The 16845-nt window shown below is 44.7% G+C and overlaps 1 protein-coding gene across 2 annotated transcripts in view; it reads right to left on the reverse strand.

The window, feature by feature from the left end:
* Window positions 1–16845, reverse strand: part of LOC144822568 (alpha-aspartyl dipeptidase-like) — a 130004-nt gene that overhangs the window by 86499 nt on the left and 26660 nt on the right. For both annotated transcript variants that reach the window (XM_078680251.1, XM_078680250.1), the window contains exon 3: window positions 8884–8972. In XM_078680251.1, the coding sequence (XP_078536377.1) occupies window positions 8884–8972 (89 nt within the window). The remainder of the gene's footprint in view (window positions 1–8883; window positions 8973–16845) is intronic.

The following is a 16845-nucleotide window of genomic DNA, read 5'->3' on the forward strand; positions in this document are numbered from 1 at the left end:
GAACCCTGGCACCCAAGAAGGTGTCCTGTTGCATCCTACTAAGGATGGACAATGTATCGGCGGTGCGCTATATCAACAAACTAGGGGGCACAAGATCCTCTATGTTAGTAGAGATAGCGAAGGATTTCTGGCATTACTGTCTGACCCACCAGATTTCTGTTACGGCGGAGTATATCCCGGGTCAGTCGAATGTGGTGGCGGATTGGCACTTGCGCCACCTGAAAGACTACAGCGATTGGCAACTCAACCCGAAAGTGATGCAATGGTTGCAAAGGATATGGGGAACGTGTCAGATCGATCTGTTCGCGTCCCGACTGAATCGTCAGATGCCTCTGTTCTTCAGTTGGAGACCGGATCTGTTGGCTCTAGCGACGGATGCTTTTTCTCAGGACTGGTCTCAGTCGCTGAATTATGCATTTTCCCCTTCATTCCGATTCCCCGGTTGTACTCTCGGGTTCTGCGTCAGAAGGCGGAATTGATTTTAGTGACTCCCCTTTGGAAGTCGCAGCCGTGGTTTCCGAGCCTCTTGGAGCTGTGTTGCGACCTTCCCAGGAGGATCCCAGATTCTCCGACGCTGCTCCAGGGCCCTCAGGGAGAGATGCACCCGATGGTGCTGTCGGGGCATCTAACACTGATGGCCTGGAGACTTTCAGGAAACGTTGGCAAATGCCGGAGTTTTCGGAGCAAGCTTCAGCCTTCATTGATCAAGCCTGGGCTCCCTCCACCAGAAAACGTTATACTTCCACCTGGAAAGGCTGGGTTCGTTGGTGCGTGGAACACGTGGGTCCCGTGGGGGCAGGATTACCCTGTATTATAAATTTTCTTTCCTCTAAAGCGTTGGAAGGGTTAGCTTATCGTTCTGTTAATAACTTCCGTTCCGCGATTTCGGCGGGTCATTCCCAGATCGATGGTAAACCGGTAGGTATGCATCCTATGGTATGTAAATTCTTAAAGGGGATTCGGGTTGCGAATCCACCCAAGCCGAAATACTCGTCCTTGTGGGATGTCTCTAGGGTTCTCGATTTTCTCGCAAACTGGCCCCATAATGATCTTTTGTCCAGGAAACAACTTTGAGCCAAACTTGCCATGTTACTGTGTCTGTCGGCTTGCCGACGTTATTCTGATGTGAAGGCCCTGGATGTTACGGGTAGAGTATTCACCCCTGAAGGGGTTTCTTTTACTATAACGGCCAGGACCAAAACAATGTCTAGATGTGTTGATTACTATGCTTTTCCTAGCAATACCAAACTTTGTGTGGTTCAATGTCTTAAAGCATACGAAGAATGTACAAAAAATGTAAGACCTCAGGGTGTTTCGCAATTATTGATTGCTTTACAGAAGCCTTTCAGACCTGTTACTGCGGCTACTATAGCCAGGTGGATGAAATATATTATGCAAGAAGCGGGCATTGATACCCAGGTGTTTGGAGCACATTCTGTTCGGGGCGCCATGGCGTCTAAAAGTTTTATGCTGGGTTGTACTATTCAAGATATAATGCATTCAGCTGATTGGTCTTCTGAATCCACTTTCAAACAGTTTTACTATAAGCCGGTGGCTGATATTTCCTCTGTGGTGTTTCAGGAGCGTTAATCTAGCATAATACGAAGCCTCCGGTCCTGTAATAGAATAAAAAATTAGCTGGCTATCACGCCAAGAATTTTCAATTTTATTAAGGACACGGAGGCAAGGATTATCCCACCCGGTTTATTACATGTATTGTAATATTATGCCCACCCTGATATGATCTGTTTGACAGAATTTACGGGCGTATTTTTTCTCATTTTTTCAGGTTCTGAAAAGAAGATGGACTGAATGTCCTGCGGATTTATGGAATTCTTTCCAGTTGGCTGTTCTTCCACATTGGAGGCGATTCATGTTGGATCAATGTTGTTAATGGACTCATGTTCGGAGCAAAGAAAGAGGACTATATCCGGTGTTGCCTAGTTCTTATGGGCTATTACAGGAAGTGATGTATGTTTGCATCATGGGAAATGTAGTTTATTTTACATATACAACAATTTTCATTGGCTGCTGTGTGTAGCATTAAAAGAAAGAAGCATAATCCTCGCCTCCGTGTCCTTAATAGAATTGAAAATTCTTAGCGCGATAGCTAGCTAATTTTTTATTCTTTCCCGGTATCGGAAAATGACACCAGGACAAATTCATCATGTTTCTCTGGGTCTTGGCTGCCAGAACTGGGATCTGGTAGGATGCCTTACTTTTCAGCACTGCATTCTAGACAGATCAGTTAATCTGTTTATTTACTTTATTCGAAACAAGTTTCATAAAAGTACAACACACAATATCCAAAATAAGCTATACACAAAAATTAAAATTTTTCACCAGTAAACAGATTATTAACATAAAAATAATTTCAGACAATGGGCAAAAATTTTGACCTAATGAACCAAGCATTCGCCACATATTTAGCCACCCCACAAATCATATGCATTGAAATGACATTTGTTTGTAAAATACGCATGGCTAATCTATGTTCCCTCACCCCTAAATTCCTACAAACAGGTTTCAACCACCTATCTCTAGGTTTTTTGTAGGCTACACAAGCAAATAGGAAGTGTCCTAATGATTCTTTCGGGCAGGGACAACCTGGACATTTAACCCCTGTACCGCTATATCCCTTCCAACCTTCCTTGAATGTGTTAAGAGGTAAAATGCCGTATCTGAATTCCAGAAACAAAGTTCTATCTCGAGGGACCTGGATAAAATCCAAAAAGGGCTCCAATTTTCCAAGGGGCTTATGTTCAAGGAAGGAGTTGGTTAAGTGGCCCCAATTTTGGTTCCTAAGATCTTTTGCAACAACCCAATCCCAATATAATTTCTTTACAATTGTTTTTGGGGGTGGCATTTGAGAGATCCAACTCTCCTCCAAACCTATGGCTTTCACGAGCCTCTTTAGATTATTCAACCATTTGATTTTGTTGGCTACATTCAAACCAATCAACTCATCCAAAACCATGGCATAGTTAGAGAGTTCTGGGGTCCTTCTAAGACGAACCCAAAATAACAAGGGGCGAATTTGCACCAGATCTACTATTGATTTTTTGCCCAGGTCTAAAAATAAGGGTTTCAAGGGGGACGATAAAGGTAGCGAAACCATATTTCTAATAAACTTATTTTCCGCCACTTTTAAAGCTTTTGTATTTTCCGCACCCCAAAGTTCTGAACCATAAACTGCCGCCGCCAGTGCTTTCCCTTCGTACACTGCCAGGGTAGGGGCTATGGGTCTGCTAATAGAACGTCGCTGGTTTTTGAGAATCACTCCTGCCACCCTTTTAAGGTTTAAAACCATTTTAGTAATATGGGCAGACCAACTCAAATCATTACAAAGTCTTACTCCTAGGTAATCAAATTCTTGAACCACCTCCAGCGCGGTGCCATTCAACAAGAGGTTAACCTTCCTATGTTGCTTTTTCGATGTTAACACCATCAACTTTGTTTTAGAAGTGTTTATTGTCAACCCTCTTTCTTTACAAAAACTGCAAAACCGATCAAGCAGTTTCTGCAGACCCATAGGGGATTTAGACATGAGAAGAGTGTCATCGGCAAACAGGAGAGTAGGTGTTTTCTCACCGGCAAGGGTGGGGGCATCAGCCTGGTCCTCCCTCAAATGGTCTACCACCCCATTGATAAAGAGGGAGAACAAGGTTGGAGCCATCACACACCCCTGTCTCACTCCCCTGTTTACCGGAATCCTCTCAGTCAGTTGACCCTGAGATCCCCAGCGGATTCTGGCATAATTTCCATCATGAAGTTTAACAATAAATTGTAGAAGGTAACTAGGAAAACCCATATCAGATAAGACCGACCAAAGCTTAGTCCGTGGGATGACGTCAAATGCTGTCTTCAAGTCTATAAAAGCCAAGTATAGACTACCCTTCATGATTAGCACTGACTTCCAACAGACTGCACAAAATCTGAAGACCTGATCTATTGCACCTATATTACTTCTAAACCCGGCCTGAAAATGGGACAAGATGTTATTATCCATAAGCCAAGATTCTGTGCGATTTATGATCACCCTTCCTACCACCTTCTGAATGGTGTCTATCAGACTTATTGGTCTGTAATTAGAGGGGTCATCCCTTTCGCCCTTTTTAAAAATAGTTATCACCTCAGCGCCTTTCCAGGAGTCTGGAACAGGGTGACCAGCCTGGATCAAGTTCATCAGACACGAAATATACTTAGCCCATACATTTGGGTCATATTTTAACATATCCCCTGGAAGGCCATCTTGGCCTGGGGCCTTCCCGGGCAGTAGTTTAGAGATAGCATCTAATACTTCTCTCTGCGAAAATGGATCTATATTATGGTTCAAAGTTTCACAGAGCATGTTTCCAGGGGTATTAGCTAATTGTGGTAGCGAGCTGTCCAAATTATCCTCGCAGTACAACTTTAAAAAATGGGATACCATTCCTGCTCCGTAATATGATTTAAAATCATTCCTGCTCCCTTGCTATCTAAAATGTTAATTAATTTCCAAAAAATAACAGCATTTTTCCCACGTGCTGCTTCCTTAAGCTGTTGCCAGTGCTCTTCCTCCCAGGCTCGTTTTGCGGATTTTATACTTCTTGTATAATCTTTCCTGGCAGCCCGAACGGCCACAGAGTCCTTACTTTGTATTGCTTTGGTTATTGCTTTCCTCTTGATTCTACAATTACTCGTGTACCATGGGTTACTTGTGGTTTTAAAACCATTAAGGCCTGATTTTGCCGGTTGCTTCTTACAAAAATGGGCTCCTATTTTACTTATTAAGTTACTATAGGATACCAACAAACTGGGACCGACTACCTTAACTTCAGAGTGGGGCAAAGCTGTCAAACTACTAATTTCTTTGGATACTAAATCCGTAATATTTTGGAGCTTCCCCTCATCACATTTGACTACATTCCATTTTAGCTTCCTATTATTATTTACAGGGAAGATTTCTTTAGTTAGCATCTCAGTTACCCGACTAGGTTCACGGCCACGTACCCACCTAAGCTGCATACATAAGGGGTTGTGGTCACTATAGGAGGACTCCCTAACCACCATGTCTATTACGTCGGGCCATGAGTGTGCATCTAAAAGGATGTAGTCGATGCGAGAGGGGCACCCCACCCTATTAAAGGTCATAGCACCTGCGCGATCTGATTTTGTACGGCCATTTAAGGCCCAAAGGTTATGATCTAGCACCAGGGCGTTCAGCTGAATAACTCTTGATGACCATTTCTTAATTGGGTTAAGATTTAGCAGGGGTATGCCTTGTCTACCTTCCACAACGTTCGGACCCAGTACCTCTTCCACATCTAGGGGTTCGAATGTACAGTTGAAATCCCCCCCGACCAGTATTTTAGAACTGGTCGGGAGTTTTGACAACTCCACATCCAATAATTCCAGTATTGGGGAAAGAAGCCCTCCCTGAAGACCTCTAGCATAAATACAAAAAATTTCGTATGTATAGCCCCCTATACTATTCTTTAAAGTGATGTGCAAGATGTCGTTAGAAATGTGTTTGTTAGAAATAACACGGCAGTTCAGAGATGTTTTCACCCAAATCTGTAACCCACCAGAGGGGCGGCCTCTTCCCGGTGAGACAGCAGGAACATAGAATGTAGAGTAACCATTCATGTATTCAGGGGATAGGCACCACGTTTCTTGAAACATACAGATATCAAAGGTGTTAATAAAATTGTTCCAATCGGGATTTACTAAGTTTTTCTTTAGACCTGCAATGTTCCATGATAAAATATTGATAAGGGGACCCGGGGACTTGGGTTCCAATTGACCTGTGGGTACTATATCCTGCAAACAGCTACCAACTACAGCTGGAGGTACAATAATATCTGTACCAGCACAGGTGGAGCCTACAATAACCACTCTGTCTACAGGTGTATTAGCTTCATCTCCAGGTAAAGCCTGCTCCACCCTACTACAAAATTGGTCAATGGGCTGCTTGGTAAGTCAATCGACTTCCTCCAGACCATTGAAACGATTATAACATTGGATAGGATAGTCCAACTGTGGGCCCAGCCATCCCTCCTTAAGCCTGTTACCACCATGGTAGGTTCTACCTCTACCTCTACGCACTTCTTGCCAATCTCCTTTTCCAGCGTCTCCCCAGTTGTAGGAGCGATGATTTCCCGGGGTTTCAAATCTCCTCCAACCTTGTTCATGCGGGGAGATCCTTAGCCAGCTCCATCTATTATCATGATTCCCCGCGGGCATATAAAAGTATGACAAAGGTTTAACTAGAATCTCGGAGTCATTAATGCGGCTAGGCCCAGAGCAAATAAACTCTACAATACAAGGGTCTTCAAATGTAATCACCACACAGTCTCCTTTAAGATGTTTCTTTTTCTCTCCCACCCAAGGTGTTCTCTCTACCATAAGAATATTCTTGTTCATATTGGGTGGGGATGGGAGGTTTCTGTCCAACCAATGACAAACTTTATTTTTAAGACCCCAGAATGTTTCGGGGATATCTGTAGTGAGCTCAGGGACACCTGTTAATACTACCACAAATGGGCAGGCGTCAGATGGTAAATTAATATTCCGCCGTACCCGTGGTGTCTTCACAGCGGGTTGGCGCTGGATAATACTAGGCGCAGTTGCACTGGCTGTTCCTGTGTGTTTCTTAGCATCTACAATGACTTGATTGGTGGTCGCTTTACCAACCTTCTGCACCATAGTAACGGTTGGGCAAGGCTTAGTTTGCTGGGTGGGTGCTGTTGTGGGGATCTTAACTAATGGGTGTGGGCTTCCCATTGTACTAGGGGTATTCTTCTCAATTTCTTGATTTACTTTAACCCCCTTGCAATTTAGGTCATTTGATATAATTCCCAATTGGTTTTCTATGCCCTGGAGTCTAACTTCCAGGGGCAAAAGCAAGGACCTAATAAGGGTTGCTAGGGTGTCAAAGAAGGGCGCATCCACATCTTCTTCACTCTCTACAGACTCATCAGGACTACCATTATCAAGAATGCTAGCCAGACTTGTATCGGATACAGTTACATCTGGTAACTCTAAGGGCAGGGGGTGTGATGCTCGAGGTTGCCTAATAGAGATTACTGGGGCATCCACACTTAATTCTCCCTCCTGTGAACCATTTCCCCCACCAACCGCGTTCCCCATACTAGATAAAATATTTTGACTAGCTATAACATCACCAAGCCCTTCTGTGGCAGATGGTATTGGAGAGGGTGTTTTCCCCACAATAGTGGGCCCCTCTAACTCCAGGGGGACTGTATGTATAATAGCTGAGGTAGCCATAGGTGTTATAAGGGTTACAGACTCAAGTGGGGCTACTGGTAATGAAGATACCGTTGACAATACAGGGGTCACAAGAGTAGTTGGTAAATGGGACGTATCCGATAAACGCGATTGTTTATTCGGAGTACAGGCTAGGGCTATATTACCCAATGATGACCTTTTGGCCTGGAGCAAATCTTGAGAAACCCTCCGTTCCATCAATATAATACCCTCATCAATTAGGGTGTTTGTACGAAAAATAAAACTATCCAGAGTACTAGTAAGTTTTTTGGTTTTTGTGTTTTTTATCCCCGCCACCGCCTGGCTTCTCGTTTTCCGTGTTGACATTATATAACACCAGCAAATAACCAACACGGGGTACTATAGTTGACGGTAAAAGGGCGTAACTAAGTTGGCAAACCCTATTAATAATATATTACAAAGATAAAACTAATCAACTCAATAGTACCAATAGCCAAACAATATAATCCTATACAAAAAGAGAGCACAATAATAACAACTACGATTTTAGAAAACTTGCGAGGGGGTATGGCCAGTCCAGTCCTCTCGGTCCTCGTAGGGCCTCAGAGGGCCCGCCCTTTGCCCGGGCTTAGCCCCGGGCTATGTCCCGCGCGCGTCCCGCGTGTGCGCTCACCTCTATGCGTAAATAGGAGGGCTGGGGGCGGGAAGAGACACCAGGTGCGCTGGGTTGTAGAAGCGCTGAGCAACCTGGGTCTCGCAGTCCCGGCCCCGGCAGCGTCCGCTAGAGTCCTGGGTCCTAGATGATCAGGAGCAGGGTGCAGGGCAGCAGTTTAAAAGCGTCCGTTTTAAAACCAAAGTTCCACAGGTTCCACAGGTTGATCCCCGAGGCTGCGAGCGGCACCCGCGGAGCGGGGGCCGCGAGCCTTATGTAGCCGGTGAGTAAGCACAGAAGGGCGGAGGGCTGGGGGCGGGAAGAGACACCAGGTGCGCTGGGTTGTAGAAGCGCTGAGCAACCTGGGTCTCGCAGTCCCGGCCCCGGCAGCGTCCGCTAAAGTCCTGGGTCCTAGATGATCAGGAGCAGGGTGCAGGGCAGCAGTTTAAAAGCGTCCGTTTTAAAACCAAAGTTCCACAGGTTCCACAGGTTGATCCCCGAGGCTGCGAGCGGCACCCGCGGAGCGGGGGCCGCGAGCCTTATGTAGCCGGTGAGTAAGCACAGAAGGGCGGAGGGCTGGGGGCGGGAAGAGACACCAGGTGCGCTGGGTTGTAGAAGCGCTGAGCAACCTGGGTCTCGCAGTCCCGGCCCCGGCAGCGTCCGCTAAAGTCCTGGGTCCTAGATGATCAGGAGCAGGGTGCAGGGCAGCAGTTTAAAAGCGTCCGTTTTAAAACCAAAGTTCCACAGGTTCCACAGGTTGATCCCCGAGGCTGCGAGCGGCACCATCAGTTAATCTCCCTTTGCCTAAAAAAATATATGAATTTATGTAACGTAAACGGGTGCTCATGTAAAACGCTCTAATGCCTTCGGGCCAAGATCGCGCTATTTAAAACTGCAACAAAAAAATTGCATATTTGTATCCTCTGTGCTCCAGTATACTGAGCATGCAATTTCAAGAGATTTCACATAATAACAATTGCTTAATGTGTATAAAATTTTACCTAAGCTTTCAAACTTCTGCCTCGCAGACTTGGCGTAGTGGTCTCGGTCATGAAGAGCATAAGGAATGAATAACACTCTTTTCACCTGTCTGGAAGGTAAAAGGGATTGGGCGAGGGAAAAAAACAAAAGCACACCATTCAGAACGTTGGTAAAATATGCAAATATTCCTCAACTATGCATGTTGCTTTTTGCAGACAAACAGAGGTATTATTAAAATGATACATTACTAAATGGCAAGGCATATTACTGGTAACAGCTGACAAAGCTTACACTTATATCCCTGAAAATAAAAATTGAAATGTTTAACCCTAAATGTGTGAGGGGTGAACAGCCCTATCTATGATCAGTGTGACCACAGTGGTACCAAGCAGCTTCATTCGACTCATTCAGTTAACGCCAGATCAGGAGCAAATAGTCGTTGTGAATAACACGACCTTCAGGGGCAGTTTTACTAAGTTTTCACGCAATGCAGTGCAGTGCAGAAGAAAAGGCCACGTAGGTGGAACCAAGCAGAACAGCACCACAAGTACTGTGGTGATTTTTCTCTCTCTCCCCACGTTGCACCACGGTGTAACTGTGCATGAGTGATGTCAAGCTAAGGTTTTGTACTGGGAGGGTACTCTTCCAGTACAAAACGCTATGCTTACACAAAGTGTGACATTTTCCCACTTTACATGTGGGCTGAACAGTGCAACACAGACGCAAAGTTGGGAACATTTCAAGAAAACTAAACTTTTCTTAAACATTATGCCGGCCTTGAGGAGGCATACATTTTTTGCAAAGTTCTCTCTTTTTCAATATATATATATACAGCTTTGCGTTAAAATCCATTGGTGGAGGCATGAGAAGCCAATGATGCCCCTTGGAACCACTCCTTGATGTAAAGTAGCATAAGTGTTACTTTGTGTTCATTTAGGGATCATTTCCAGTAATAATCGCGCTGGGAAGTACATCCCAAAAGAATACTTTGTGTCATGTGGGCGCACAAAGGTGAAGCAAACCCGCATAAAGTGTTCGTAATCAGCCCTCAGAGTCAGGTGCACATTGTGCTTAGAGCCACAGTTCTTCTCCCATATCAGCCCTCAGAGTCAGGTGCACATTGTGCTTAGAGCCACAGTTCTTCCCCCATGCTCTGGTTGTTTCTGGAGCATTTAGCCTGCAATGCAGGTCAGAAAGAGGGAGAACTGCGTTTTCCCACATTGGAAACTGAAGCCACAGATTATCTCCCATTCCGACATTTGGAACTCAGCTTCACACACCCAATACAACGGACCTCCCTTCAGCAGGCGCTAGGAACTCGATGACAGCATGGTTTCACCTACGGGCACTTTAATGTTTATTGCCCCCCTCTATCACCCAGTCCCTGCTCTGTGATGACCTCTCCTATGGGAATAAGTCCTCAAGCTCCCTGAGATCCGGAAGACACTAACTGCCTTGTAATTTGCACCACTCTTGTAATTTCTGCATAAATCTTCATGACAAACACAAATGTGTCCATCAGCTGCAGTTAAGGCTACAAGATGCATCCATATCATCAGGGGCACTATTTCCCAGGTTTGGCCTGGTCACCGGTGTGCTGGATGTATTAAGCAGAGTACGACACAGTACCCCTATCCAGGCAGACGAACTGCATAACTGGGCTTGGGCGAAGAGGAGAGTATAACGGGTGTACCACGATAACCTGAAAGAATGGTTCTAATCAGAATGTGCCGCTCACAACAAAGTCCATAAGTGCTCAGACATTAGCGAATGGGCAGAACCTAAACAGAATAGCGCCTCAGAACGATCGGGCTAAAATACTGAAGGCACTGGAGAGGCAATGGAGAGTAAAATGGATTCTGCAGTGGTGGAAAGGGGGCTTTCCAAGAGATTAATGAAAAATGGTGGACAGGATGAAGAAGATTGAGGAAGTTATATAATGACTATGGCCTGAAACTGAGAACGTGCAGCAACACGGTAAGGAGCATAAAGAAAGGGTGCAGTTCCTAGTGTATATAGTGGAGGATTCAGAGGCTATTACTGACGCAACAACATACGTGTAATTGATTTACCTGAAAGGATTGAAGGTGCAGAGATGGTCGCATATGTGGAAGGGCACGATCCTTCCGGATTACACAAATGGCAGTACAGCGACATTTAGACTCATTTCTGGTGGTGAAGTGTAGATTAAGGGAGGCAGCGTTGAAATACATGCTACTGTTTGCTTCGCTTCCTAAACTGATCTCGGAAGACAAGGCACTTTTTTCAGTGAACCTCTAAACCCTGGGGCTACGCTGAAGAGAAGGTTATGGCACAGAATAGAGTGCCTCAACTGAGACAACAGAGGTTCTAAAGACAGGAAAAGAAACTTATAATCTAGAGTCCACCTTTGAAAAAATTGTGTCTGGAGCAAACTCTGAAGGAACAAATGTCAGAGGTGGCAGCACAGTTACACCCCAAGTTTTGGTTAAAAAAAGCCATGTGCAGGCAGGTGCTACAGCGTACATATGAAACATGAATGCTTTCATGATGGGAAAACAACACAAAGTGCTCCAATGCGGATTTTTTGTACTAAACAACAGCTGAACCTACAGGCTACATCAATGTTACACTTTTAATAGATCACTCCACAACAAAAAGAATCATCTTCAAGGACAGAGGGGTTTTAGGCTTGCTTTGGCCAGGATCAGATGCAGCCACCAAAGAGTTGCAAATGAAGACACTTTGCTCCTCCTTTGGCTGGCATGGAAACACCTATCTGGGCTGTAAGGGAGTGGTAAGTAAGGAGGATGATTATTGGCGTTTCTCTGCAAAAGCGGACACACTCTCCACCAAGTCAGATTTTGTGCAGTATTCCTCGCCTTGCTAAGGACAGCAGCATAGAAGTGCTGCATACACTGCTTTAAGATTTTTAGTCCTATTCGAGGCTGGGTGGTTTCTTGCACAGTAAGCATGTGGATTTAGAAATTGTGGACAGAAACGCCTGAGGTGGAGGAAAGAAACAGACAATGAATGCATGACTATTTATATGAAAAGGAGAACACACAAACAAAAGCTGGATGACTCAGTCAGCTAAATGTTGACAGCTGCAAGATGCGAGAGAAGGAAGTCACGAGTTCTGGCACTGATACCTGAGGTTGTAAATGGAATACTGTGGATTGTATTTGTACTATCATATATTGTCATCAGTTTGGTCAAAGGTTGAGCAGAAAAACACCCAAGCTTTCTGATAAGCTTGGAATTGAAATACAACTGAACAGTGGATCTGAATCGGTTGCTCGTGAATACTGATAAAACGAATGGCAGCGTGGACCAGCGGACCCTCAAAGAAAAAAAAAAACCACTAACACATTTTTAAAAAAAACACGGAACACAAATATTGTCCCATCAGCCATACCGCTGAAGTGTCCTACAGGCAGATGTGCACATTCAAAATGCCATCCTTCACAGGAAAGGGAGCCAATGTTTGAAAAGGAATGACCCATTTCCACCTGATGTTGTGGGTGGCAGCAACATGTCAATCACAAGTCAACTGACCAGTTGATAAGGAGGACTGACTCAAAGCCCCTGAATATATATTCTTTTGTTTCAAATTTCCGGCAAGGCCACCGCTCTCACGTGGTGGGTGCCGTGACTAACAAGGACGGTCTCATTTGAAACTTAAGATTCACAGAACTGTCGCACACTCAAAAGCTGCATAATGATCCATTTATTAGAGCTTGCAAACACAAAAGAACCAACATATATTCCTTCTCCTGCGATCTTGTTGGTCGCTGCCGCACTCCTGAATGAAGGGCACGTCACCTTATCAAACTCAACAAGAAAGTCCGCAAACATATCCAAGCTATCCTTTACCAACAAAGGATGACGATGCTCTGTGTGGGTGTTGCAAAATATTTCATGTCAGGCCACCATCGTTGGTGGCCTGACATTAAATATTTTGTTGGTAAAGGATAGTTAGGACCACCTTTCCACAGGAAATTGATTTTCTTTTTTTTTTATCATCATCATTAGTTTATTCAGCTATTACAAGTCATGAAAGTACATAAAACATGATAAAACAGTATAGAATGATGAATACAATTCATCGAAAACAGATATAGAAGTCCAACAACTTGTCTTAAATGGACTGCTCAACAAAGAGAAAAGGGCAAACTATAGTCCAATCACGCACATAGGTCAACACTTAAAAATCCACTTTTAAAACATGTTAAAGATACAGTATGAAGCTAAGCATTATAAAACCGAGAATAAGGAAACCTTGTCATATTTAGGTACCACATAAGGCCAACAGCTGTGCAGCAATACATGGGACCTAAAGCGCAAATACATGTGCAAATGATCAAGAAAGTGCAACCATGATGAACTTAAAAGTTACATTAAGATACCTGTCTGCTTGTACCATGCACCCTGCAAGTACTTCACTATCGCACACACAGCAAGTTGGTCTTGTCCTTTCTCTAAAGCCTACAGCGCAGATGTCCGTTCGAGTAGACCCCACATGCGGCATTCCAGGATTATCCATTTAGAGCTACTTGATCAATATGCTGAACAAAAGAAAAGAAAATGTTCCTCGGTCTCGTTGTAATCGGAACAGAAACAGTATGCCGTGGAACTCCCGGCACCAGCTTATCAAGTGCTTGAAAACACTGAAGGGAAGAATGCCATAACAACATTTTGAATAGAGATATCTCGCAGAGTCAAGGCAAATGGTGTCTAAAAAAAATTGTCATAAAAAGGAATGACTTTAAAAGTTTAAAAAACCGATTTGAGTTAACCATTGGCCAAAGGTTTAGCATAATGCCTTTTCCATAACCTCGCCAATAAGTTCAGGAGAATTCAAAAAAACTTCCAGGTCGAAGTCCATCAAGTTCGCCTTGATGGATCTTAGCCAAGGGATTTTCCTTGATGCTCCTGACCTTCCGAGAATGTCTGCAAGTTGCTCCCTATATGACTTCCCTTGCATCGGACTTCCAGATACGCAACCAATAAATGAATGGGTGCAATTTGGCCACCAGGCTCAAAGGCCTTAATCCAAGATCAAATTGTGCAGGTAGCAAGGGGCAACTCTGGGGGAGTACTAATAATGATCACACAAATAGTTTTCCTTGCAATCCAGATTGATGAAATCTGAATGGGCCCCAAATTCACTCCTGTACATCACTGCAGTTATAACCTGTGCCCTATGTATTTTTTTTGGGGGGGGAGCAGTGGGGGGGAATTAATCGGGTGAAACTTGGATGTTTTCATAAATCTAAGTAAGGCCCAGGCCTTTTGTTTTACTGTAGCAACACTCTTTTGCATCTGGGCCTCCCATGAAGTGGAGTCTGATATTCTAATACCAAGGTAATTAAAGGGAAATTGATTTTCTGGTTTGCTAATAACTGTGGTGCCATTTGACGAATCTTCACCAAACCATCCACCTCATATCCCAAAATGCAATTTATCCATGCATGTTTCATAGGAAATTTTAGACACTGCTACAGCCAAAAGGCTTATTGGAATTACATAAAATTTGGCAGAAAGCTCTCAACTTCAAATAATGGAGCACTGTGATTGACCACGAGGGCCTTTTTTCCCTGTCGGCCATCTCACTCTTCTGTGAGCAAGGAGCTTCCGCGAGTCCTGGAAGAGGGTTCGATTTGATTGGCTGGCTACAGCGCTAACAATTTTGCGCTCACCGTTACAGGAACAAAAATAAATATTTTATTAATTAAGATGTAAGTGGGCACGGTAGGGAACCCTTCGGAGGTCAAATTGGAAAAAAATGTTTTTTAGAGAGCAGCAATCCAACGTGAGTGTCTCGTGAGTCAGTGCAGCCTCCCGTGCTCCCAAAAGACTTAAGAGAGCACATGTGGCGCATGGGCCCCATGAGAGACTGGGGACAAAGTCTCACTGGATCCAGAAAATATATATATTTTTTTTAAAGTTTGTGCGCGCCAGGGGTCTGGCCACGCATGGGAGGCTGGTCGCACACAAGGGCCATGCATGGCAGAGGTTGGACCGTCTGCAGATAGGTTTGGCACAGAGTCTGACTGCAGGCAAGGCCCTGTGGCCAACCCCATTCAGTGCACAGCTAAAGGTTGTGCGCAGCAGGAGGTTGTCATGCTTGTGTATGATAATGAAATCTTTTTGTTACAAAACTTTTTGAAATTCACTGACAAAAACCAATGGTTAAAGTGGTGTTATAGTTAGGTATGGTAATATTTTCTAACTTTACATTTTACTAAAAACTTCAGAAATGTCAATTTAAAATAATCACTAAAGTTCAACAGTTATAGTTAACTGACAAAACGATAATTTGCGCCCTCAACTTACACTGCTTATGACCTCAGATGTTACATCACTCATGAAACATTCTATGACATCATTTGTTACTTCACCGATGACAAGAAATGACATCATTGATGACAACACTGCATGGCGGGCGCACGAGTATACACAGAATATCAAAGGAATGGAGCAAAACATAAGCACTGTTACAAAATAAAGATTTAAGGAATGCATCTCTTGATCCAATATGTGTTCTCAGAGTTCCAAATGTTTGTGTTTTCACAAATGCATCTGACCTTAGCATTCTCGAATGGCTCAGGAAAATGGCACTTCCTCATATACTACTACTACAACTCTAGCGGAGCACTGACTGCGGCGCCAGAAAATCTCAGGTACAACAGCCACGTACAGGAAAGCCTGGACTGAGGAGCGCTGCGAGCAAGGGTGGTGCCGGGAGACGCATCAGACGACAGGTAGCAGAGATTTTTGAGCAGCGCCCTGAGGCTTTGTTGCAGCGCTATGGACTATGAGGTAAAATGGCGGCGCCCATCAAGATAACAAGTCTCTGGGCCTGATACGGAAACCCCAACACCTACGTCGGAAATCGGCTACAAGGTCCTAGTTACATAGGAAGCGCAGACACAGGTATTTAGAGCGCTGAAAAAGGGGGAAAAACAAAATTCGAACAGGTTCGATGCTAATGCAGCATTCCGCATGCTAAGATGTGCTGTGGCTGGATGAACCTTCGGATTGACGAACGCTTTCAATGCTACGCCGGCGCAATGATGAGTGCATGAGAAGCACACTTAAGTGACAAACTTAAACAAAAGCGGGGGCCTGGGTGACGTGTGCTGCTGGCAGGATCGCACTGGCCTGCTGTGATAATCCGATGCCCGGGGAGTGTGCGGAATGTTCCCCATACTATTTGTGCCAGCCCTGAAGTGGGAATTGCGGTGCTGTGGGCGAGAGCTGCTCCTGCGGAGATCTTCGTGACTGAGGCTGTGTCAACAGAAGGAGAAAGGCTGGGTGCGGCCTGCCGTCGGCGGGATTGACAGGACCCTGCAGAACACTTCAGGGATAGGAGCGTTGAGGCACCTGATACCGCCTGGGGCATTGCCTTTCTAATGTACTGTGGCATGTGGTGAGGTGGCAGCTGAGGGGGAATTTGAAGAGCATATTGTTAAGGGCATTCTGGAACCCCTCATAGACTTTCACGTCCTCCTTGCTGCGGTTGGCGAGGGGGGCCTAGAAGTCGTCTGTGCCTGGCGGGATCGCACTGGGTCAGCTGTTAGCATCCTGGTGAGTGGGGAGTGCCCTGAGAGTTCCCCATACTGCTGCTGCCAGCCTTGAAGTGGGCCCTGATGTGCTGTGGGTGAGAGCTGCTCCTGCGGGGCCTTTCACAACAGAGACTGTATATAGCAGGAAGGAGCTTACTACCTACTTGCTTATATTATTTACCTTGTCCTTTTGTTGTTTACCTTCTAGTACCTCTGTTTATTTCACCTTGAGATCCCTGGTCCATGCTTCATATATTGATTTGGAATTTTTATTCTCTCTTTTTGCTTAGGTCTATGTTTTTTACTTTGTTCACAAGCAATTATGTAAAGCAGTATTGCTGATTGTCTACGGCAGGCCCTACAAAATTGTTTGACAAAATCTAACGCACGTCCGATAACTTTTGCCTTCTACCTCCCAACTACTGTCTCTCC

This window comes from Lissotriton helveticus, chromosome 3_1 (assembly GCF_964261635.1).
Source record: "Lissotriton helveticus chromosome 3_1, aLisHel1.1, whole genome shotgun sequence".
Lineage (NCBI taxonomy): Eukaryota > Metazoa > Chordata > Amphibia > Caudata > Salamandridae > Lissotriton > Lissotriton helveticus.